At 38.4% G+C, this 26,860-nt stretch overlaps 1 protein-coding gene across 5 annotated transcripts; it reads right to left on the bottom strand.

Annotated features, from left to right (window-relative positions):
- Nucleotides 1-680: 680 nt before the first annotated feature.
- LOC137604820 (LIM and senescent cell antigen-like-containing domain protein 1) lies at nucleotides 681-26,612 on the bottom strand. Of its 5 annotated transcripts, none has more exons than XM_068328950.1 (11): nucleotides 26,454-26,612; nucleotides 9,733-9,892; nucleotides 7,105-7,171; nucleotides 6,859-6,979; nucleotides 6,382-6,531; nucleotides 5,887-6,037; nucleotides 4,517-4,609; nucleotides 4,027-4,075; nucleotides 3,736-3,811; nucleotides 3,047-3,234; nucleotides 681-2,227 (listed from the first exon to the last, which is right to left on the bottom strand). In XM_068328950.1, exons 1-10 carry the CDS (start codon nucleotides 26,480-26,482, stop codon nucleotides 3,090-3,092), a joined length of 1,041 nt encoding a protein of 346 aa, XP_068185051.1. In that variant the 5' UTR covers nucleotides 26,483-26,612; the 3' UTR covers nucleotides 681-2,227; nucleotides 3,047-3,089. The 5 variants fall into 5 exon arrangements, with proteins under 5 accessions (XP_068185051.1, XP_068185052.1, XP_068185050.1 ...); XM_068328951.1 differs by lacking the exon at nucleotides 26,454-26,612 and adding an exon at nucleotides 22,764-22,900; XM_068328949.1 differs by lacking the exon at nucleotides 26,454-26,612 and adding an exon at nucleotides 20,086-20,310.
- Between the last annotated feature and the right edge of the window lie 248 nt (nucleotides 26,613-26,860).

Raw genomic sequence — 26,860 nt, 5'->3', positions numbered from 1 at the left:
AGGCTTGACGCACGCTGACGCACATTATTTTGAAGCATTGTGCGGGCTAGTCGAGGATAAAGGAATTTACAACATGGACGAAGTACGTTATCTGACCCGGATGAATAATATAATGTGTATTGATTTAATAATTCAATGTTGTAATACGTTCCTTATTATCCTATAAAAGACTTATCAACCACGATACTAACCATATTTCACTATATTCTTCCAAGACAACCTTGACAGTCAATAAAAAGGAAACCTGAAAAGCCGGCAATAGTTTAAATGTTTAACAAACCATTTTAGAAACTACAAAACATATTCCTTTGTTCAATCAGTTAAAGTGTTTTTTTTTTTACGATGACTTTAAATGTGTATTGTTATGAACTCATCAGTGTGGTCCGTGCTAAAAGATATTTAATCCCTGTATAGTTCATCCAAGGGAAGACATTTAAAATGTATTTCAATTCTGCAATTGTCATTGTAGAACATAGCTGTCTTGTGCATGACTAATATAACCCTTCCTCCATGCAAGTTCACAGAAAAAAAAATCGTTGGTTAAGGTGCAAAAGAGTGCACATAATTTATGATCTTGGGAATTTTTCATAACCCTTAGCGTCCTTTGAATCCTAAATCGATGAGTGGACATGTGTTACATTCCAAGTGAGTGAATTTAAATAAAAAGACATCAACAATAGTGGCATTGACGTATATGTTTATTTAGACACAGTGGCAGAATTATCTTGGATCTAAATAAAAAATATATAGCCATTCAAGTTTAGAACATGCACTTTGGTGAGTTAACATGAATAAATATTTCTTCTTAACAAACACTAAGAAAGTAAAATACATTTGTAGAGCAGTGGCTTTTTGCAGAAGTCTTTTCAGCATCCCAGGTAATAATGGACAACTATCTACTGGATTATTTACTAGCGCTTAAGCAACAATAGTTAGTTAATAGTTATACGTGTATGTGGCATATGAGAAATGTTGCGACATTATAGTTAGTGAATTTCAGACAGTCGCATTTCATGAAATATCAGAATGTGTGTTTTTCTATTGACCCACTTTGTAAAACAGAAGCATTCTATGATCAAATGCTGTTCAGCTGAGGCATTTTCAGATTTCCCATTCACAAAAGTTGTCTTTCTTTCATAATAGGGTCAAAATCCTGACAAAGTCGGTATTCCTCTCTAAGAGGATCATTCCCTGGATTACAAACAGCAGGGACACACATGTTCTAACACCTAAAATTACCCCTGCTTCCGGTCTCTGCATACCAGTTGTCATATATTAAATCCTGTTACTGTTAAGCTAATTAATAAAATGACTTGCTGACAATGTCACAGAAGCGTTCTTTCATCTTTACAGTATATTAAAATGTAGTTAAAGTGTGGGACTCAACTGAATTACTTTGAAAGGTGTTTGTAATATTCATCATTCCTGCATGTACTTATTTGTAAATACCAGATTGTTTTACACATAAACTGCATAGCAAGTAAAAGGCAAGAACAATGCAGGTGATGGCTGAGTGTACCACCGAGGCCACATGTTGTCATGTGTCATCAATAAACTGTAGATACAAAAGATGGTATTGCTCAACACAAAAACTATCTTGCATGACAGTATCACACACACACACACACAAAAACTATAAAAATACAGGTATATGAATGGAAAAATGAAATACTGGATATTATATACACATTATATAAAATTATTTTGTCAACTTTCTTTTAGTTTGGTTTGGCATCATGTGACAAGTAGGCAAAAAGTAGAACAGCCTGTCAACATGTTTTTATTGTTGTAAAGCTTGTATCATTTAGAAAAAGAGGACCATGGTCATCTGTGGCTTAATATATACTGTATGTATAGTTAAATAAGGCAAGCATGTGAGTGTGGTATTTCAGCAAAAGGCACTGAATTAAGTAATATTAAACTGAGTGGCTAACTAACCTGCCACTTTCGAAGACATTACTGGCTGTAACTGAACTTACTAAAATCGAGCCTGTTTTCAGATCAGTTATACTACAAAACACACAAAACCTTCTTGTCTATTCTGAAAATGTGACTTGCATGACCACATGTCATCTCATCTATTTCTCTATCCCTCCAGCTAGTAAACTGAGTTTACTTCCGTGCAACAGTTTCAGATAGTTTCTTCAGCCTCTTCTTCAGCTCCAATGGGAATTTCTCGTAACACTTCTTACACACTGGCTTCATGTCAAACTCCACAAACTTGTTCCTGAAGAAAAAAAGGGTTGCAGTCACAGGTTGGAATTTAGACATCATCATTTCCAGTGTGCACATATCAGTATTATTTTTATAGCTACTGAACATGAGCAATGGCTTAGCAACCTGTTGAATTGTAACTACACTTCAGAATACTACCAGTCACCAAACTATATGTGTTTTAGAAAAATATGAAAAAGGCTGATATTGATAGGTATGTTCAACTACTACTGACATCGCCAGCTAAGTGGAATTATTTTCTCTTATAAAACTACATCCAGATTAGAATTTTTTTTTCAACAAGTTTTATGATTTAAATAAAACCTGTTGAAGACTGTGAAATCTCGACAGAGGCGACTGAGGTGACAGTCTTGTCTCTATGAATGCTTGCTGTTCCTGATAGCATTTCCTTTCCAACCATGTAATCTCTAGCAGGACCAGAACACGTGTCTAACCCAGTCGGACCTAAACACTTCCACTGCTGCATCCAGAAAACTCCTGAAAGAAGTGAAGGATTTACTTGTTTTACACCCAGACAGAGTAGGAAACCCAGGAAACAACACATTCCCTTCACCTTGTGACTAATCTGACTTTCCTCCTTACATAGCAGGGGTTACCAGAGGACAAGACCTAATCCTTTGCTTTAGGATGAGAAGCAGTCATATAGTAAATCCAGTGTTCACCTACAATATCTTAACTAAAGTGGCCTGCAATTAAAATGTACTATGTATTACAGAGAGATGGAAAATAAATGTGATATGGAGCATGTTTGAAATATGAAGACAATGAAACACAAGCATAGAAACAAAAAGGAAAGACGATGGAAACTGACCAAAGTTAAATGGTGGAAGTGAGGAGAAAGTAGAAAGAAAGGATCAGAGACACATGGGTATCAATAATTTCTTCTTCTTGTCTTTTGAGTCACGCTCACGCTTGGCCAGCCGACGTTTCATGTCGTCCGGCAGGCGTTCGTAGCAGTGCTTACACACAGGCTTCAGATCCACCTCCACAAACTTATCCCTGATAGAGCAGGGAGGAGAGAAGAATGGCAAGGTGTGTCAAAAGGGGGGAAGAACAGAGGAAGAAAAGTGGAGAGAGCAGGGGTAGGGCAAGAACAATGGAAAGACAAAATTAAAAGACAGGACAAAGTTGAAAGAGGACAGCTGGATAGAAGGCAGGGGAAATGAATAGAAGTGCACAAGAAGAAGAAGAGGAATGACTTAAAGGAAGAGGAGTGGAGGGATACACTCAGAGATACGGGATTACAAAGAGAGATGAACACGAACAGGAATGAAGCTGACTGTTAACAACAATGAAGCTGACTGTTAACAACAACAGCAAACCTAATTTACAGGGCTGCCTGGAAAAACATGACAAGCAGGTTGAACTAATTACACAAGAACTTCAAAATACAAAAAGAAGCATTGGTACAATCGAGTTTAAATAAGAGGACTGACCTGTGGGTTAAGATATTACCATTGCTACTGTTTGCATCCTGACATACAGTATGGTTATACTTACTTGAGGGTGAGCTTGGTGTTGCATGTAGAGCAAGCAAAACAGTTGACACACCAAGCCTTGTTCAGGGCTGACACCACTGAAAAAAATCCAACAAATTTTGTTTGCTCCAGAAAGTGGTCACAAGATGAGATAACAATTTCAGAATCATGTTTTCTTGCCAATAAATCTGCACACAATTTGTGAAACAAAACAGATTGAATACCATATCAAATTTAAAAGAGCTGCACAATGAATGATGTATGAAAACTCCACAAATTTTGCATTTTCAATTTAAAAAAAAAGTTTTCTCACCATCTCCTTCAATGACACGATTGCAATGGTAGCAAACATCGCCAAACAGCTGAGTGGCATAATGGGAGAGAACCAGAGAGTGAGCAATACAGCACATGTCTCATCAGTCATCGAATTTGGTAACACAAAGCACCACTGGAAGCTTTCATCAAAGCTCAAACAACATGCTGTGTTCAAAAAACAAGCAAAGGCATTGGTTAGAGAGGCCTTTTCACTGGAAGCACCAGAAGTACAACAATGGGAAGAATAACTGCAGAAGCCAGCTTAAACTGGGAATCCCCAATCAAAGAAATTACATTATGTACTTGCAACACATTAACTTTTCTTCAGCTGAGTGAATAAAACACACAGTTCTTCTCTGAGGACTTGTTTGTTATAGGATCAGCCAGAAACAGAGATCTTTCAGGACAGGTAAAACACAGCTGCATGTTTCAGTTTATTTAGTCTATTTGTGTTCTACATAAATATTTCCAACACTGCTGAGTGTTACCTGATTATAGTGTGTTTCACAGTAGGCCAGGCCCTTGCGCTCGTAGTGACGGTGTCCCAGGAACGGTTTCTCACACTTAGCACACACAAAATGCTGGAAACAAACCCACAGCCAAGCACAAATAGTTAGCACAGTTAAGTAGGAACTCAGACATTATCAGGTCAAACCAAAACCAGATCGGTTCAGTCCAAACGAAATGGAGAAGCTCCAGAGCCTCTAAAATGGCATATGAGGAATTACTGATCAGGTATCATCATTAAAATGGAATGTGAACTATTTTATGAGGATCCCTTACATTAATGAGGAGAACATTTTTATTTACAATAGATAATTAAATCATATTAATATAGAATTTTAATGAACAAAACAAAGAGTGTCAGGCCCTTTATTCTGTCAATACGCAAGATATTTTAATTCTAAACAATTTATACCCAAAATGAAGAATGTATTTTCCATATATGTTTTTCTTATAGTAGGTAAAAAAAAGTGTAAAAACAAGTAAAGTTAATTAATTCCAGGTAACTGGGTTGAAAAAAACAATGCTCTTACTTTGATTGGATGACTGAACTTGTTCACTAGTATAGGCTTGTTTTGAGCTTGGGACACGCTAGCAAAGAAGCAAGGAGTGGCGTACAGGGCAGCAATCAACGTCACGCCGACTCTTAATTCCCTCACCATGTCAAAGTGTCTCTCACAATAGGCATGACCACCTCGCTCAAAAAACGGGTGGCCCTGAAATGGGCGTTCACACACAGTGCATACATGATGCTTTGTGTCGAAGATGGAGCACGGAAAGCAGGAAAATGACAGCAGAACATGAAACGACAGAGGTAAAGATAAAGATAAGGATGAAAAAGAAAAAAGTGACATAAAGATACTGTAGTGGATAGACAGTTGGATGGACGGATGGGCATACAGACAAATAGATAATGGAGGAAAATGGAGGAAAACAACAATGGAGGAAAATGACCAAAATAATGACACAAACTAAACAACACTGTGTAGATAAAACCGATAGAATGTAATAGAAATTGAAGTGAAATTACTGGAAAGAAATGAAAGAAGAGATGAGTGAAAAATACAAACATTCTCTTGAAATATACCGGTATCTACTGTCAAGCAAGTTGTATTTCAACAGGAAACTGCATAAAGAATTTTCGTAAATTACAGACCTCTGAGACTCAAGTTCTGATATGTATGTATAGAAAACACAGAAAAAAAATCAATCTCAGGATTGTAAAGACAATTTTTTTTAAATGTAAACAATTATCACAAGCAAAATCCACAAAATAGATCACATCAGTTCTCTAGAATGAAAATTTGACTGTTTCCTAACATTTAGCCAAGTAAAGTTACAGTTTAAATCGCACCTCCACATGCCACTGCTTTCCCATGGCATTAACCACACGGCCCTCGATGGGCCTCCTACAGGCTCCACATATGGGGACACCCATCTTGTCATGGCAGGGCAGACAGTAGAGCTCCCCCTTCAGCTCCCTGGCATCAGCTGTCAGCTCCTTACTGCAGAAATTTTTAAAATTATTTTTGCTTACAAAACATCCTTTGGGATTAATAAAGTATACTGTATATCTATCTTTATTATCTTGACCGACTCGGTCCCTGGTATAAAATTAAGATGCAAGATGTCTTGTAATTCACTCGTTGAGTAAGAGCGCACCTCATGTGCTCCATGTGTAAAACATATATGTACTGTATATTACAATAACTACAGTGTCCACTAGAGGGCAGACTTTGACTCCAAAATTCTTGACATAAGTCTTGATGAGTATTTGAGTCTCAGTGAATTACAGTTGTAACAGTTATCTAAGTGGTTCCAGTGCAGTGATGAGCATGTGTATGTTTACCCGCAATTGTTGCAGTTGAAGTGATCAGGATGATAGGGGTCATTCTTGAATAGCAGAGGCTGCTCCTCAATGATGGCATGACACTTCTGACAGATGTACTTGCCGAGGCCCCGAGCTTTCTCTCTGTTGTGACAGGGACGACACAGGTGCCTGATGGGAGAGTGAGGAAGAAAATACACAATAAAAAAGACAGACAGAAAACTGCTCATTTAGACAAGCTCTTTGCTCTTCCCTTTGCACACCCATACGACTGCATCTGTCCAGTGTGACGGCTGCTACAGAGATAGTCACTCAGTGCAGCTGTAACACCTGAATTTCCACCAGAGAGATCCATAAAGGTTATTCTTCATTAGAAAGTTCATAAGGGGATAAATTAAAGAATAATTTAAAAATTAAATGGAAAACTTTTATTTTGTTGACTAAAAAACACCTTCAACAACGAATGATTGTTGTGTGAGGACTGGAGAAGGAACTGACCTTCCGGCATTCTTAACAAATCCAACATCAGCGAGCACAGCCTGGCAGATATCACAGCAGAAACAGTCTGGATGCCAACTGTTGTTCATAGCCTTGATCACGCGGCCAATGATGAATTCACCTTGGAGATAACCACAAAACATATACATAGATATTTATAGTTTAATGGGCATTCCCTCCTGTCTTCACATGACCCTGAACAGGTAAATATAAACGAATGGTATTCTGTGTAGTTTCTGTACTTACCACATTGGTGGCAGCAAGGGGCAAAAAGCATCTGGAAGTCATGCTCACAGTATTTCCTGCCTTCAAACTGTCAAAAATACCCAAACAGTTTGAGTAATTACCAATCAAAGGGTACAGCCTAATCATGAAATTTTAAGGCACTCACAAATGCATTCTTCTGGTTCCTAACAATACAATTTTATTAAAAATGACAGCACCAGCGCATCATTTGTATTTTACCAGGTTACATATGTGACATTTTGTCATTGAAAGAATACTGTACCTCAATGCAGAACTGTCTTATATTCTACACAATAAAAAGCTCTATTGGAGTTTTATGAGGTACAGCAGGTTAAAATCAGTCTAAAACATTCAGTAAAAAAGTTGGTGGCAGGCTGCAGAGAATGGCTGGTACCGTTTAATAACTGTTACTCAGCAGTAATGACTGAGAAACCAAAAGTCCTGTAGGCTGCGCTGAAGAGCAAATGTACTTGACACTAAAACTATGATTTGCTTCAGAATATGTGTTAGAGGCCAAATTTTATAAAAACAGTAAAAACGTGTAAGATGGACAATGTGACATAACACCATTTTGCAAATAATGGTTGCTCTTTCATCTGTTTATGCACATTTGTTCAAAATACAGATGTAGGATGAAAAATGTTCCAAGTCACAAGGACCCACATGATTCTGGTCTGGGCGAGCTTGGTTAAATAATGCACTGGCTAGACAGGGAGGTACAGTATTCCACACAGCTAACACTGAAGCGTTCTCAATGAATTTGTAAAGCAGTGCTGAATACACAACAGGTAGTCTTCAACATACAAACTCAATTGGTTCAGAGAAGTTGTTTGGAAGTTGAATTATTTGTAAGTTTTTATTTATTAAATTTCAATCTATAATCACCATTTGAGCTCATTTAAATAACCATTACTTCTCTAAATACGAAAGAACTATTCCCCAAGACTTACCAGAAACAACACATGACACAACACATAATAAAATATAATACAGGTATAGGTTGTTCCGAGTTAAGTCATTCTTGATTACACGTCAGTTTTTTCAACAAAAAAATAATAATCACTTTCACTCGACTTCATGTCTGTCTGCTACAAACTCTCTTATAATCTTAAAATCACTAGAAAACCATTATTACCTGTATATAATAATACAATACAAGTACTGAGGATGACAAAAACCTCTCTTTAAAAATGCAGGGTGTGCATTTCATTGTTGTATAGTGTGTTTGTGTAACATTACAGATGGATTACGTCACTATTAATTTGTTTAATTTTAAAAAAAAAAAGTGTTTTAAATTTTTGAAGCATTAATATCGAAACTGTAAGTACAGTCAATCATTTAAATCTGGTGGATATAGATTTTTGGTTCAAGATCCATGTGAGAAATCCTACAATTGTAAAAACAGAGAAAAACAGGAACCAAACAAACAACAAATAAATAGACAAGATTAAATCAAATACTTAACAAAATATTTCAACGGTGATGCTCGGAACAACAGACACCACACATTTAAATAAAAATAGATCTGTGTATTCACTGAGACTAACAAGCGTAAAAATCTTGTATCAGTGTGTGAGTGTTGATCTTTAGTTGGCATGTTTACTTGTGGCAACATGCAGAATTATTTACAGGGAATCAATGCTTAATTTAATCTCCTTGATGTTTGTATTGACTGTTGAAAAATATTCTGTTAGATAAATTGACTCAACACAGGGGAATCTGGCTGTGAAGTCTGCTGGAGAGATGTCTGGCCTTGTGTCGGGGCTGATACGCAGCCAGTTTACTGGCAGTGGGCTTCTAATAATCTAATTGTTCTTACTGCTTATTATGGGTTTAGATTTAGAGGAAAGACTACAACCATCAGTCTGGTGCAATGCGGTGATGTAACTGCTGTTCATTTACCCTTCATGGTTATATGAAATGCATGTATTACTATAAATATTTCATAATTCAACAACAACTGAAAAGTTGAACGTGATGCTGATGGAAGGAAACAAGTTGAATCCTGCAATTCATTTTCAGAAAGATCAAATGGTTGCAAGCATGATTTAGATTTTAAGTCTTATTAGTAACTTTCAAGGGACAAACATAACGTCAGCACTGAACGAGAAAACACTGCAATCACAAAGGACTGCTTACACGTGTCACAGGGGTTGCTGGACTTACGGACATGGGACGGGGAGATGCTGTAGACAGGTTGCCAGAGCATTACAGCTTAAAACAACATGTGGTGAAGAAAATACGAACGTGTTCAGCGTGGTTCTGATTATGTTCAGAGTCTTCAACAGTGAATGATTTTTTCTGATGTTCACGGTGCAGCAGGGATGCAGCTGGAAATGTCCCAGTAACATACCAGAGCACTTTGCCTCCCCCATTTGTTATATTCAGACAGGCAAGGAGGAGGTTGATTTGCTTTTCAAATAATAAAGTCATTTACTATCGCATTCATTTTTTAAAGTTTAAAATAATGCAGTTATTTATCTTACCAGCTGGTTGTATTTTATTTGTATATCAGCGAACTAAGTACGGTATACTAGTGAACAATTTGTGACATGGTTTTATAATTATACATGTATTGTTGGATGATAAAATGTTTTTGAAAAGACAAGGATGGAAACAATGTGTTACCTCATAGAAGAGTCCCTCAGGGAACTGCTGGAAGCACTGGGCACACACAAAGCACTGCTCATGGTAGAGTTCCCCGTTGCTGTTCACTATCTTCTCAGCTGGAGCGAAGCCACTCTTACAGCGCTCACACATGGCATTGGCCAGAGCGTTGGCCATGTTGCTAAAAGGGAAAAAGAATGACAGTAGAAATAGTCAAAATAGTCACATTCATAGGGACAGGATAAAGAATTAATTCAAGCTAAATAAAAGCAGAAGTAGGGGATGTAGTATTTAGACAGCAAAATGACAATTCTGCCAGCAGAATTCTATTTGAATGCAGATTTATTGTAGTACATATTCACTGTATTTGCAAGACAAATACATATATATATATTGTACTTTCGTCTGAGTGTAGTTAATGGACTTAGTATAAATTTTTAAACAGTTACACTTCTTGAGATATTCTTTAAGTTGTTATACCTGAGAGAAAGATAAATTATTTTATTAGAAAAACGGCAAGTTATTACTTAAAAACAGTATGGATTTGTCTGATGACCATTAAACTAAGATTAGAAATTAATCAGCCATGTTGGAGTTCTTGAATAAACATTTTTTTTGGTATTTTTTTTCCAAGGATGAATGTGGTGTAGCAGACAGATTTCTCTATTGTCTGATGTTGATGCACACACATTGCTTCCTAACACAAAAGGAACAAGCAAGACAAAAACAGTGGGATCACACTGGCTTATCTACTTTGTCTGAATGTTCAGAATACCAAAGTGTAACCTGGCAACGCAGAAACACACACATAAGGCATGTCAGATTTTTATGGAGTGATGCCATCTGCTCTTTTTAACTTGGGAAGGAGGAAGAATTCCAGGGACACATAGGCTGGGCTTGCGCTAGCCATTCGCCACTTCGCCATAGGCGAAGTAAATTCCAGATTGGCTACAAGGTTTCTAGACTGTGTAGCCACAGTGGCGTTCTTTTTTTTCTGGAAAAAAGGCTAAAACTTACAACTTTTTCGCTCGCTAGCTCCGCTAGCGCCGCTACTTCCGCATGCCGACGGAATTTAGCCCAAGCATGCCGACGGAAATAGCCGAAGTGACCCGAACGCTCCCGGTCATATAAATATTCACTCGGGTCATCAAAAGAATCCAGAGTTTTATAGTAGAGTTTGTGTTAAAGTCCTCATTAATAAACAAATGGTGAATGCTGAGAGGGGGGAGGAGTGGTGACAGACTGATCAGAAGGTAAATGAAAGATATTATCAATGCTTGTTTGTAGTCTTAGACTTTTATTCCCTATGACCAGCAAGAATAACCAGCGATGCATGTAAATGTGTATTCACCTCGCTTGCTATTTTTCATGCCTTTATAAATTGAAATGAAAATTCATGTTATTGAATTAAAAAAAATAAAATAAAATAAACTATGGCATACCAATGGTATGCCATAGTAAACATTGAGTAATATTTTGAGTAATATTTTGTATGACTGTATCTTCACATAGTGAATTGAAGTTTTCAATTGTTGAATCTCACATTCATACCTGCATAAAGTAGGACAGAAATAAAGATAGTTCATCTTGAACTGTTGACTTTAGTGTATTTTTGTAGGTAAACTGATCAGAAGATTTTGCCCTCAGAATGCAGGAAAACAACCCCATTTTCTAAAAAATTTCCCGAAGGAGGCCCCCCTGTGCCCCCTGCGACGAGCGTTGGTCGTGCCCCCCACGACGAGCATTTTGTGGCTGACTCAATTCTTTTACACTGAGCCACAGTGGCTTAGTCATACTAGCTCCTAGTGCAAGCCCACTATAGGCACACTGCTAGTCTTTTCTTTTTTTACTTTTACTGCTTATCAATGTGACATTAGAAAGTAAGGTGATGGAATATGGTCAGTGTTCGTCTGGGTCCACTCCTCACAAGACTATCACATACATGAGGTTGTAGATACTAGGTCTGGACTGATACTGCACACACCAACAGCCCTGCCCTGACAAGTATTTGTGGGAGGAAATGATACATCCTTGAGGCATTTCCACCTTCCTAACTGCCTCCAGCAGCCTATGAGATCGACAAGCAAACAGATGTAGGACACAGAATCAGTACTCTTCATCCAACTCAAGGTCTTACCACTTAGTAAATTTCCAGAATTGCATCCTTGCTGTTGTAGCACAAGCAGTTTACATCCATGTCTGTCCACTCAATAACATACAGTGACTGATAGATGTCTTTTTTAGATAAGGCAAGGAAGTCGCCCAAATTGCCTGAGGTTGCACAGCACCAAATGATATAAGGAATATATGAAAGCAGGATGTTACTGATGAAAATCCACAAATTTAAAAAGGTTGATGTTTCACACTCATCTTCAAACTGGCACTAGAGAAGAACTTCCATCTCTGAGCAATCAACTCTGAGTAATGGTAGTGACAGATCTGAAGAAATCTCCTCACAGTTGTGAGAATGGGACAGGCAGATGAATGGACGACTTCAAAACATAATGTCTCATAATGCACCGCCTGAATGTAGTCATTAAAAGAGCGCTGACAGACCAGTTAGTCAGAGGGAGTTAGAGAACATGATCCCTCACCAGCTTCCCACTGTCAGATCTGTTCAAACGTAATGCTGCCAAAAAATTATCCTGGATCCAGCATTGGAGTCAAGGATCTTACACCTGCACTATCCAGGCTACAAAATTATAAGATAACTTAAATGCGTTGAAATGCATGAAATTACCTTTGTACCATGTACTAATATAAATACAAATTAAACACAGTGAATAAAAACTTTGTAGATTCAACATCAGTTTTGATGTAAAAAAAGACACGCGTCATACAAAGTAGTTTGGGAGGAGAAATGCACGACTCCACATCCACCCTTTTAACCATAGTGTCCCAGTGTGTGACTAAGTGGAGGCTGGTTGTCAGCTATTTGTGGGAAAAAAATGTTGATCCATTACAATTTGGTTATTAAGATGGATAAAGTATTACTAATACTGACATTTTACACTTTGTTTCAAACGTCTTCTGGCCAGCACAGCTTATGCACCACTGCCTTTCATTGATTATGTCTGTTCCTTTAAGTTTCAAGTTATTTATTTTTATATAGCCCAGATTAACAGAAAATGCCTCAAAGGGCTTTACAATCTGCACATGGATGGCATCTGTCTGACCTTTGTATACTGCAAGCACCAGATAAGGAACAGCTCCCACAAAAACCCTTTCATCAGGGAATAAAAATGGATGGGAGAAACCTCAGGTAGACTACAGAGGAGGGACCTCTCTTCCAGGAGCGAACAGATAAAGCAATAGATACCGCATGAACACATGAACAACACAACAATAATAATAGCAATAACAATAATAAATGTACAACAGAAACACACTGATCCATTTAGAAGATTGAGAGACCATCAGCCGATGAAGCAGACAGAGGTCACCAATTGCCAATGATCCACCACTTTAACATCCTACAGTCGTTTCATTAAGAAACTTCTCAGTAATTAAGTGATCAACAAACACAATGCAATGGGCTATTGTTAATAGCATGTTAATCTGACATGTCGATTTGAGCTGAACAAGGCTGTGCAGTGCACCCATTCATTTTTGAATACTCATGTTGAAGGGTTCCATTTGACTACTTCAGAAAATGTATTTGCTACTTCTTTTTTAAGTTGAGCAAAACAACTAAATCTTTATGTTACCAGTCTGTTTAACAATGAGTCATCAGATGTCAGACTGCAATGAAAATCATCTGTCTCTACAGCCTCAACCTTTGTTTTTGGTCTCGATCAGTGTGCACAGATATACAGAGATGCAAAGTCAAAAACAGTCACCTAAAAAAAGCAGAGGTAGCTCATAGATATATTCATTAAAATACTTACTAACTATTGTTATTGATTGGTTTTTAGTTACAGTTTGTATGTATAATATTGCTGAATGTCTTCTACTGTGGTTGTGTGTTATCAGGTCAAACTGTCTGTGTGTCTGCATGTTAATCCAAAAGATGCACCCTATCACTTCTGTCATGAATTCCTTCTGTTGCCTCCACCCCTCTTCTGTCTGGTCTCTACTTGTGTTCACTTTTCTTTTGCATCGCCTCTGTTCTCAGTGGCCTGAGCAGCACATCTGCAGACACTCACCATCTGTCACAACAACATGCTGGAACGCTGAGACGCCGCTCATCGCAGACAGTCGGTCAAATATTCAGATACTACAGTCGACGCTGACTTCTATCCATTTTTTCCTGCGGCTTGCAATGAATCCACATCAGTCAGAAATAAATTACTGCTTGTATATTTAGCCTTCTGTCCCTCATGTGCACATAGTTGGAATGCCAGTTGACATGCTGATTTGCATAACAACTCCCCCTTTACACAAAAATAACCCTTCCTGTGTCCTCTCTTCAGTAGCACTTGGAGCTCTGCCTGCACAAATATGGCACCTAAGACAACACAAGCAAATCAGAGTAGCTGGTAAATCCAGCTACTACAAGATCAGAATTCTTCAAATTCTCTAACACTAGAATAAACCCAGACAATACAGCACAATACCATTGTTGCACCAGCAGAATTATATTTATTTTAAACTGGGAATTACCAATAACTATCAAAAGGGGCCATTCTCCTTACAAATCACCCATCATCCAACAGGCAATTACTAAGACTGCATCTCCAGTTCCATCCTGTGATCTGTGACACTCGCTGAGAGACATGAGTATGAGGTTCTATTGGATGAAGACTAAAGGTGGAAGCATGCTCTTGAGACCAAACCTGATATAAACCTTAAACCACAGCATGAATTAAACACTAACTCCTTCCTTGTTGCTGCTTTAAAGAGGACAAAAGACCTGTTACCTGGCTGCTGTACAAAATATTTCTCTGCCACAGAAGGACTTTGCTGTTTTGCTGTTGAAAAATCTCATAGATTTAAAAGATGATTAAAAAAAAGAAATTAACTAGAGACAACAATGAGGTACAGTGCTCCTACTGTGTTCTTAACTGTGTACTTACAAGCGTGCATAAAAATCACAAAACTCCTTATAGACTTTGACATCACTCTTTCGTCTTTGGGACTTGGACACCGGGACCTCATCCTCTCCCCCATCACTGCCCTGAAGCTTCTCATGGTAGCCGTTCATCTCCTTGTGAGACACATGGTCCAGGGCTTCACTGTCTTCAGGTATTGATGGTGGCAGGGTATGACCGTTCACCTCCATATCCTTCCACAACTGTTCTGGCTAACAGCAAAAATCCATGTAAGCCCGACCAGAATCTCCTGGGTTGGTTCCAGTAATGGTATTCCTACAAACGGCTGAAGTCCACAAGGCAAGCAGGACAAAACACTGATCAGACTGCTGTGAGTACTCTCCTTTGCTCTTGCTCACGAAGAGGCACACACACACACACACACACACACACACACACACACACACACACACACACACACACACACACACACTCGCACGCCCTCTTTTCCTCACTCCCACATTAACTCTCTTTTTCTCCCTCTCTCTCTCTGACACACACACACACACACACACACACACACACACACACACACACACACACACACACACACACACACACACACACACACACACACACACACACACACACACAAACACACACACACACACCTACATTTAGCTTTCCTCCTGTCACACTCACTGTCTATTCTTGGGCATGTTACTGAAATTCAAGAGCCCACCCTGACGTCTGTCCAGACGGAGAACACACAACCATCACACACACAAACACAGGTCTTAGCTGTATTTATCTACAATTAGTGGCAAATACATACTCCGTCGAGCAAAAGCTGTGAGTGTTAAACATCTGGAGCGTCCAGCTTTCTGGGAGAAATAATAACCTGGCACCACTTTAGTGTTGCTGAAAACAGGAACACCACAGAGGGAAGCAGAGAAGCTCAAGTAGCAAGAAAGCAAACGGAAGAAAAAATAACAAATTACTGATTATTCCAAGATTTGTATAAAAACAAAGGTGCAAGAAACCGAAGTACATTTAGACCCACAATCAGGGGCTCAAAGGGATGATAAATATAATTTCATTGGTGTTATCCTCCCGACACAGCTGTACTTGGAATATATTCTTGAGTGAGGGCTGGTAGCTGCACAGTTTCACTGAAAACATACTATGAGACCCCAACAGGTAGATACGAAAGAAAATATATTGGTTTAGGAGCTAATGGAGCAATGTGTTTGAACAGTCTCAAAGTCAGATTAAATCATCTCTCCAAAGCCATGAATGGTTTTATTTGTTAAGTAGATGATGGTCCTTTCAAATTCTGGTATTTATAGCTTTTAATGTCATTAAACTCAAACATTATCCAAAAATACTCTCCACTTCCAAACCATCAATCCTACAGTAAGCCAGGTGAGAATACACAACAGGGAGATAAACATATTTCTTGCTCCATTGGAGAGGAGCTACAGCATTCATTTAGCAAAACTCCGATGTTCAAAGAATCCATAAATCTATATAGCATCAAATGTTCTGAGCTGTATGAGTGCGTCTCGCTGAAACATGTCCTTAAGTGTAATGGTCTTCTACATTACTCCATCATTCTACAAATAGACACCTAGTGGAGCCTCAACTCCAAACTAGGTGCTAGCAGCTGCTGTTTTGTGTCTGTGAGGGGGTTTGTATACATAGTGGGGGCCAACGCTACCTCCACTAAAAGGCTCTGAAAAACTCCACACAATGGGGCAAGACCACAATTTTCCATCTCAAACCAACATTTTAATATTTTGGGATTCATTTAAGTTAATGAAATTCACAATGTTTTCTAAATGCATCAAATGGGGGTCTGGGGGTTATGAAGTAAAGACAGGGCAGTTCCACTAAGTACTCTCCTACCTGTCTCCTCCTCCCTGATCACATTAGCTGTAGTATTTGTATGCTCAAATGTTCATTCATATTAAATGACATACGGTACTTCAAAACTGAACTTGTACTTTGTATGCAATCAAACGTATGACAACTTAGCATCTATATGATCAGATTGAGGCTTCAACTGGCACTACAACATGTTTCTTAACAATTTTGTACATCCCAACAAACAGCTGAGATGTGGCGATAAATCCTAGTTGCATAGATATATACTTTAATGATCCCAAGGGAAATTCAGGAATAACAATGAACTTTAAATTATGCTCTTGTGTCTGCTTGAACAGCAGGTTTTTGTGGGAGTTAGTAGCTTTCATAACTACCAGTCTTGCTTAATATATGACAAACAACTGTGGAAGTTAGACATTGTGAAGTTATGAATTGACAACTGATGACCATCAAAAATTTGAAGAATACCAACAATGACTTTATTAATTCAATCATATTAATGAAAGGGTGGGGCTTTTCCTCTTTTCCATCGTAAATGTTGTCAAATTCAATGAGAAATAGTGATAAACAAAGATGAAAATGTAGGTGTTTGTACCATAACTACACATGTGTTGTGAAGTACTGTGGAAATGCACTTGTGACATAATTTCAACCGGCAGTAATCTAATGTGGCAGAGGCTTAACAACCAAGAGAGATAGAGAGGAGGGAGAGAAAATGTGAGTGCTGAAATGATGATATGAATGTCAACGTGAGCTTAAATATGGCTACAGCAACTGTTAAATGTCTGCAAAGAGTCTCGGGTATGTTTCCACTACAGGAAACATACCATGAGGAATTTAAGACTTCCTCATGGGGCCATTAATGGTCACTAGAGAGGTCACCGTCCAGGTCACCCAAAACTCTCTGTAGCTGTTAGTAGAGGTGGTGACATTTGTTTTCAAGTACAGTACTAAACTAATAACATACTCGTCCACTAACTTTTCCACCTGTCACTTATTTTTGTAAAAAAAAACCCCAAAAAACCCACACAAAAAAAACAACCAAACAAAAAAAAAAAAATCATCTTTTCCCAAAAGAGCTGAAGAAATCTGTTTCCAGGTCTCTAGTTACAGCTGTGTTTTTCTACTGTAACACCTGGATTTCCCCTCTGGGATCTTTACAGTAATATCCAGGGAAATTAAAGTTTATATTACCTCAGATTTCAACCAATTAAAAAATTTTACGAAGTGTTTTTTGCAGGCTAAATGACCTCTATACAAATGGAATAATAATTAGATCGAATGGTTTTGTCATGAGGTCATTTAAATTTTAAAATAAGTGCAGATGGAATAAATTTACATGTAGGTGATCTATGTTTGCAATTTTATTTTGGCGTTTGCTGAACGGATCCGGGACTGCGGGCTCTTGACCATGACTCTAAACTAGGGCGAGACAAGCAGGTCCAGAACAAAAGGAGACATCAAACACACCATGATCACACACCCACTCTCCCCCTCAAACACTGTCAACAGCAACCATGGCAACACAGACATAAGGGCTGCTATTTGCACACTAACAGACACACACACACAGACACACACAGACACACACACACACACACACACACACAAACACACAATGATTGAGTGACTGTGCAAACACGACTCATGACTAACATTTCCTTTGTTTTGTACGTTTTGTTCCAAACGCCCATCTGAAGCAAGGGTCCAGATCTAACACACATACACACCCCAGAGGTGTTCGACAACATGTTTCTCCGTACTGTTAAGTAACCAGTAATCTTTTATGTCACTGTTGTGTTACAAACCTTATGTTGTATTACTGTAGCAAATTAGCAATCATTAAAATCCTCCAATATAGTCCTGTAGTGAGACTGAATCCAGTACATCAATCATTTTGCTTATCCGACACTTTTATCCAATAAAAATGTATTCTTCGTATTTTCTTTTGTAAATGATTGAGCTTTAGATTTTAATAAATAAAAAACTTAATGTAACCAGGGTGTGTTTAACTTTGGGTCAGCAATGGTTTCCATGGAAAGCTGCAACGATCCACAGGTTTTTAGGGAAAGTGTTTTTGTAATAAGTTCTGGGCCATTCTCAGGTTGGAAGCTGCTGCTACAAAAGCCTGTTACCGTCCACTGCTAACCACTCCTAAGTTTAGCACTGACTGCTGGAGTGGATAGATTTGTGATATCTTCAAATGCACTTATTATTTTCATCATGTTTTAATCTGCAAAAGTTTGACACAATCTCTTCAAGTCCTGTTTTTCACATGCTTTTCTGCTCCATCTGCTGCTTCAGTCTTTTCCTTCTAAATTTAAGATTTATTTCCACTAAGTTATAAAACTGCAGTTGCTGTGCAGTGACTAATCTCAGAGCAAAAACAATTAAAAAGGTCTGACAAAAATAATTTTGCAGTTCAAGATAAGGAAGGTTTCTTTAAAGTAAGAAGTGTTGGAGGTTTTACTGGGGACACTTAGAGAGTCTCTTCTCATTATCCACATTCCTCACATCACTGCATTCTTCCAATAACTTCAGAATCCCACACAAAAAACACGCGCGCACACACACACACACATACACACACACACACACACACACACACACACACACACACACACACACACACACACACACACACACACAATGAAAGAGAGAGACAGAAGAGTTTGTTTAATACAGAAAAAAACTTCAAAAATTGAGCAATGTTATTGGATTGTGAAACTAATATTACAAACCTCTGCACAACTATCACAGCTGGTCACACAACTCAGAGGAATTCAGTCAAGAGCTCCAGTATTTACCGATCAAACACTCGACCACATCTCACTTTTTCTGTCCTTGTCCATGCAGTACATGACACACAGAGAAGGACTTGTCTTCAAGATTTATTTGGTGATGATACTGTTTCTGCAGCAACACGAAACCATGCCTCGACGAGGAGAGTGGAGCTCCGCTCCAGCTAATGATAACAAAGCTGATATGAAAATAAAACCAACCCAGACCACAGGGCAGCACACTGAAAGTCAACAATTGAGCAGCAGACCATCAGACCACTTTAAATAGTTTACACAACCACAACAGATAAATAAGGAAATAATATCCTAAGAAACAAAGAGTCAATTGTGTATCATCTGGCAGAGCATCACAAACAACCTGTCAAGAAATGGGAGGAAACAAAAGAATTCTGAATTTTATTACTAGTATAAAGAGCAAGTTTCACAACTACAACTGTTGACTTACACTGACATGAAGTCCCTACACAGGTTTGTAAAAAGCTATAAATGCAGGGTGGGATAAAGACTCAGATTTCAACTGTGTTGTTCTCCTTTAAAAAATGTTCAGGCCACAGAATAAGGATGGCTGACAGGTGGTGAGCAAAGAAATCAAAAACATAGGAAATTGGGACAACAGGTTAGCACAAGCAGAAGTCATTACAAAGCTTTATCAGCATTTCTAAAATGCAATCTCAGCATCAATTTGAGGACTTAAAGCTTCACAGAGGTGAGCTCACCTGAGGCTATATCCAGACAGACTTCCATAGCTGTCTGGCCTCTCTTGTCTTCTTCTGTACAAATCCGAGTTAGACAACTCTTTCAGCCTCAAGGAGTTCATCTCCCCTTCTCCTCGCTCCCTCCTTTCCTTCCTTCCTACCCCTCGTCGGCTCGCCACAAAAAGTGGGAATGCTCAATAGAAAGTGTGTCGGTGTGAGCCAAATAAAAAGGTCTTGTGCTGCTCTTGTTCTCTCTCTCTAACACACCTCCAGGGCTCACACCCTTGAGGAAGGACACATGCAGGAGTGGTTCAGCCTGCACACCTATCAAATGCTTCTCGCTCCTCCTCTTCAGTCTCCTGCTGCAGGTACCTACAAGAGAGCACTCCAGGGAAAATGAGAAGGATTCACAGAGGAAAGGTGTGCCACTGCCCCTTTTGGCCTACACCCCTGCCTTCTCCTTCACCTTTGCTCTGACTCATTTATCTGTTCAAAAACGAAGTCTGAGATTAGAAAAGAACAAAAAAGAAGACCTCTTTTCACGTACACATACTACAAAAGGCTACTAGCAGTAATAAGTAGTTATGTGGAAAATAAACCATTAAACTAATAATTAGACTAACACTGGCTTTTTGAGGCTAAAATCCAATCTCTATGTGAGATATATCTCTATTTTCTTTCGACGTCAAAATTTTAACAATGATACCAGATGTTTGGTTATTTAGATGCAGTGACAAAACCTTCCTTTTTTTTGGAAGCCTCACTATCAACACACACACACTCACACAACATGTGTCACAAGTCAATACTGGCAGACAAATTCAAAAGTTAGCATAGCTAGGCTAACTCGAAAACACAAATTCAATAAGTACTGTGTGCAACTTTGGCCTCAAAGAAAACTTTTGATCAAGTGATCAAATGAAGCAGACAATAATGTGATGCACCACATCTCCTCAGCAGTCAGTCTGATCCAGCATGTGTTCATCTGCAGTCAGGGCATTCATTAGAACGCATGACTAACCCCTGAATCAAGATTCACTGTAAAAGGTAATGGTTTTTACTTGTACATGCCCAACCCATTCGAGCTTTTGGTCCATAAAAATCTGTTCAGTGTTCATTTGTAACAGAATAACGATGAAAGAAACCATCCACCAGACTCTGATTCCATTTGAGCTCCTCTGTTATAAAATGTGACATTATGTACCAGCAGAAACAACAGACTATTGAAGAGAGGGAAAATGTCACCATGAATAATTCATCACAATGTTATCTGGGAACAACAGATCCACCCTAATATACACAAAACTGCACATGTACATTTTAAAATGGAGCTGAAAGTTATCTGTCACACATATTCAATTAAAAACAAGCTGTGATGTTATCAAAGAAGTGGATGTGTGCATAAATGCAGACAGGAGCAGTATACAAGCAGGACATGTGTGACATGTATGTACGGTGTTAAACGGGTTATGATTAAAGTGTGAACAACTGCTGACAATAACCGTCCTTAATTTTTACAAGCAGCTATCGTACAGGTCTAATGAAGAGTTCACACTATCCAAATTCAACTCGTGCAGCTTGCCTTGGCCTGTTCGGCATTCCACATAAGTTTGGCGAACACACACCCACCCATCTGCAAATACAAAGCCCCCCCAACACATACACACACGTTCAAAAAGCAAAAGCATAACATGATTCTGCAATACCAGATCCACATCCCTGAACAGCAACAAGTTCACAGTATACCAGGCTGACGTGTATGTAACAACAATCACGATGAATCTTGTTTAACTCAGTCACGTGCTATTCTCTAAAAACCGGAAAAAGAAATAAATAAGAAAGGGTAACTTGTATTTTTCAAACCTAACCAAGAATTGTCAAGTGCTCTATATTTCACTGTGTAAGTCAGTGTAGACAAAGTGTAAGTAATGATGGTAGCACCCCAGTAAGACTTAAATACTGTGTTCACTTGAAGATGAAGTAAATTAATATCAGCACAAGTTTGTCTTGGTATAAATGCACTGTGAAATTTGACACACACACACGCACGCACGCACGCACGCACAAACAGACACAGACACAGACACAGACACACAGACACAGACACAGACACACAGACACACACAGACACACACACACACACACACACACACACACACACACACACACACACACACACACACACACACACACACACAATTTCCTCCATGCCCCTAAAAGGCCAAGCCTTTTCAGAAGTGAGCACACTGCCACCCTGTGGACATTGATGCTAATGGCAGCTTTTCTGCCAGTGACCACTAAAATGCATCCATATAAGTACAGTCGACAGTGAGAGCGCTATCTATTGTGTTCCAGATATCAGCAACGCAAATCTCATTTTTAAACCTGACACAAGAAATCTATCCTTTTGATGCACTGAGATTTCTTGTAGTTACTTCTCCCTTTTCAATTATTTCATTTGCCAATCACACATAAAGTACACTATACACGGAATTACGTAATCACTTCCAAATCCAAAGACTTCTAGCAATAAAACTTCACTGACACCAAGATAATTTAATACAATATTCAAATGCACAATCAGTTGTCAAAATCATTGGTAAAACGAAAAATAACAAAATACCAGTTCTAAAAGGAAGCAACTAATGAAGTTATAACTTATTAATTTACATTTTAACAGGAAAATAAATTAATCTTACCTAAGTTTTGTGTCAAATGGTTGAAAGGATATTTTACTTGCTGCTTATGTCTCTTTTGCTGTCATTGTAGACACTTCCACTGCCAGTATCTCATTCTAAAGAGCCACATCACTTCCTGTTTGCTCTGGTCTGTGAGCTTGTGGATGTTTGTGTCACTTGTGCCTATGTGTGACATGAGGGATGGGGGGGACGGAAAGCCATCTTATACACTCCCGTAGTTCTATAGTTGTGGTCTAGTACGATAGAAATGAGGAAGGGCTGGGGGGTTGAGTGTGTGGCTCCAGCCGCCAGGGGTAAAAGGCTAAACCCACAGACTACACTGGCTACCACTGACACTGTGTCACAACTATGGGTGTGACTCAACACAAGCAACAAAACCTTGTTGCTGCACTTACTTAAATACATGAGAAATACGTCTTCGAAAAAAATTGTTGCTTTGCAGCTGTGATGTTAACAACAAAATGAAATGGTGGGGCATTATTGAAATTGTCCATCTCTAAATTTTTTGTCTGGTGATGTATAAATCAAATCACAACATAAAACAATTTTATAGGAAACAAGTGTAAAATCATCTTAAATAAACGAAAATACAATGATTCATGTTCATATTTTCTATTCAAAAACTGATTTTAAAGAATTGGACAACAGTTTTAGGGACTCTGAGTCTTCCATTTACTCCTGAAAATTGTTCCAGAATGCAGTTGCAGCATTTTTCTGGTGATATTTCTGTGGAAAAATTATTACAGATGTTTATGGTGGAAATAAGTGTTATGTGCTACCATTCACACACACATGTACAAACCCACACTGCCATGGAGGAACTGCTGTGAGCATGAGCAGTCAGCCTGTTATTTATTATTTCCTTTTGCATCAGTCACACTATTGTCTAACACTGGTACATAATCTCCAGAACAGAATAGCCACTGTGAAGAAAAGTCAGTCAAAACAGCATCTCAGTTTTTCTGACAGTCTTCCAAAGGCACAGACAGACACATACCAGTGTCATCATTATCAACTAAAGTGTTCATTCTAAAGTCATTATGACACCATCTTTGGCAACAACTTGTAGCAAAAACAAAAGAAGAAGCTGCAGATGGAAAAGGTTTCCTCTGCATAGCCAGTCAACATCAGGACAAAGAGACTCCAGCCCTCTGGTTCCCTCCTGTCTCCCTCAGCTGACATCAGTCCAACGTGACATCCTGAATCCATTCATCAACATCTCTTTATCTTCTCATCCCTTCACCCACATATCCACATCTCCCTCTATTATCTCTGTTCCGTTCAGACTGTAATCACTTCCTTGCCTCTTGGCCATTCTGCATCCCTACAGTTCTAAATTCTAAATTCATATCTTATCGGTTTTGTCTTGAAATAGAAATTGGAGATACATCATTAAGAAAAGCAGTGATTCTATCACTCAAAAAAGGACTGTTAGACCAAGTGTCTCACTGTTTTCTGTTCTTCCCAGGCCATGAGTTCATGTATAAATCTGCAGGTACTACTGATTCTGGAGCATTGAGATTATGGGACATCCATATACTGTACTATAAACTGCAACAGTTAAATAAAACTATCCAATAGTTATCAATTAATGTAGTATCAATAACCTGCAGTATTATTACGTCATAATAAAATATATAATATTTCTGAGCATGCTCAGCAATTTAGTAGCATACAGTTTACAAAACCTACATCACAGCTTCACATCACTTCTAAACAAGGAGAAGTCCACAGCAGAGACGAGAACATTCTTCTCAGCCCGTGTTTAATCAACACAGTGTGGAGTCAGCTAAAAATGTAATGCACTGGGAATGCAGCAAATGTCAGGCCTTTAAAAGACATGCTGTAGTGCGTTTAGTGTCCAGACCACTTTATGAAATCCAGATCCATCCCAGGCCACAATTAACTGTACAGTAGCATTCAAACTACAATGGTAGATAGCATACTGTCTGAACAGCCGTCTCATGGGTATGGATCGTCAGGAAATTGTTTAGAAAAAAGTAACTACTGTCCAGGGAGTCTGTGTGGACATTCCAGTGCAGGGAGGATGTTGATCTACACAAACATGTTGGAATATCCTCTTTTCTCCCAACTTTATTTCACCAACATCTATAAGCTTTGTCTCATGTGAGCATAATTTGTCAAAAATAATACCAGTTGTCTTTTGTTAAATCTGTGCAGTTAGTAGGCCATATTTCTCATTTAAAATACAAGAGATGATTCTTTTTACATTTTTATTATACCGAATTTGTGATTATTGATAACTTGTTAATGCAATGTTTTAAAGATTACTTACTTCCATTTAAATATTGATGATGTTGCTTGACTTAATGTGTTTCATGACAAATTAAGGCATACTCCTGCATACATCATGATGCAATTATTGTGTGGTTATCCTTGAATCTTCGAAGTAGCAGTGAAGCTCAGTGTGTTGATCTCTGCATCAGGAACTGGGGTGGGATTACATAAGTTTTCTTCTTCCCACTCCCTTTCAGGCAGAATTGTATTGTTGAGTTATGATCTTTGCTTATTATTTGCTTATTTAATTATTTTGTTTGTTGTTGTTTTTTGTTTGTTTTTGTTTTGTTTTTTCCTTGCCTGGCCTAAAATAAATGAATACTGTATACGAAATGAATGACTCCCCAGTCCTAGATTCTAACCAAACTACTCCCATAGGTTTCACAATCAGCTGTTCATTAAGAGTACTGAAGTTAGATTTTCTGCATTCAATCTATTTAAATCTACAAAATAACTTCTTGTGTTTCACAAATAATTAGCCATTTTTAATTGGTATTGTCCAAATAGTCCTGGACTCAAAGTACTGAAGCAAAAGAAAAAGTTATCCTGTCCAAATTTGAACCCTGATCTACATGAAAATCTGTTAAAATCCTTAGTCCTACAAAGTTTTCATGAAAATCTGTTAATCTGTTTTCATCAAACAAACATGATGTTCACTTATGATCTTCACTTATTTCATATTACTTGCAGACTTCCAGTCGTGGCTGTGAGACACATGGACACATCATGATACCACATCATGATACCACATCATGATACCACATCATGATACCACATCATGATACCACATCATGATACCACATCATGATACCACATCATGATACCACATCATGATACCACATCATGATACCACATCATGATACCACATCATAAACTAAGATATATAGATATAAACAGGACAGAGGCTTTTCATAATAATTTGCAGTATGCTCAGCAGTCATTTGTAGTACCTAAATAGACAATTTAACCGTTCCATTCATGCGTTTCTCCTGTCTCAATCACAAAGCACAAACATTTCCAGACAGTGTAAATCCAGTTGTTAGCTAGCTAGACTCCATGAATAACACGAGAGGGCGCTAACGAGCAGCTAAAGTAACGAAGTTCAAATTGTAGCTTTATAACATATAAGTACATTAGCTAGGCGTAGCATATGCGGGTGAACTCTAAATTAATACAATAAACGTAATTTCCGACATATGTAAACAACTTTTGTCATTGAGAGAAAGAACGAAAGTGTTATGTTCTTACATGGGTTGTTTTTCCTGAATATGCCATGAGGGAATGGAACATACCTTGGCTGCGCATTTTTCCTCCTAGCGGGAAGCCTTTAAAATCCCATCTTTTAAGGTACATGTCCCTTTAAGGGATAAAATTTATAAAGTTGACACTCACCCATTTGTCATTTCTGTAATGCCGAGCATCACTGCGCTGTCTCCGGGAGCCGACTTGTATTTCGTGCCCTCCGTTGAGGGAGTCCAGATGTTGTACGGCCTAGGGTGTAACGTTACACTGTAGTTTCTCACACAACCACAGAATGGCGAAAAAAGACCTCACCGCTCACGAACCGTCAAGACGGATTTAACCGGATACTACACTTCCGCTGATTATTTTCAAAATAAAGCAGCAATTGTTTGACATTAACGTGTTTTGCGCAAAATAATACGTACTAATAAAAAGACTTATCAAAAATAAAGAATTATGGGGGGAACTAAATATTGAAATATTAAGATATAAATGTTTTTTATGTTTTCACAGGATGTTTTGTCATACAAACAACTGTGGACATGTCCATTTCCCAG

The sequence above is a fragment of the Antennarius striatus genome, chromosome 12 (assembly GCF_040054535.1).
Source record: "Antennarius striatus isolate MH-2024 chromosome 12, ASM4005453v1, whole genome shotgun sequence".
In the NCBI taxonomy this organism is placed as follows: domain Eukaryota; kingdom Metazoa; phylum Chordata; class Actinopteri; order Lophiiformes; family Antennariidae; genus Antennarius; species Antennarius striatus.
The sequence above is the reverse complement of the archived record's forward strand: the minus strand, read 5'-3'. Positions and strand labels throughout refer to the sequence as shown.

What these genes read in the sequence shown, in the direction of transcription:
- LOC137604820 (XM_068328947.1), bottom strand. Translation starts at nt 14,932, where the DNA reads ATGGAGGTGAACGGTCATACCCTGCCACCATCAATACCTGAAGACAGT. An exon ending in CCCTTGCTGCCACCAATGTG is followed by an intron (nt 6,980 to 7,104) that starts GTAAGTACAGAA and finishes GTTATCTCCAAG; the next exon opens with GTGAATTCATCATTGGCCGC. An exon ending in GTGAAACACACTATAATCAG is followed by an intron (nt 4,076 to 4,516) that starts GTAACACTCAGC and finishes TATGCCACTCAG; the next exon opens with CTGTTTGGCGATGTTTGCTA.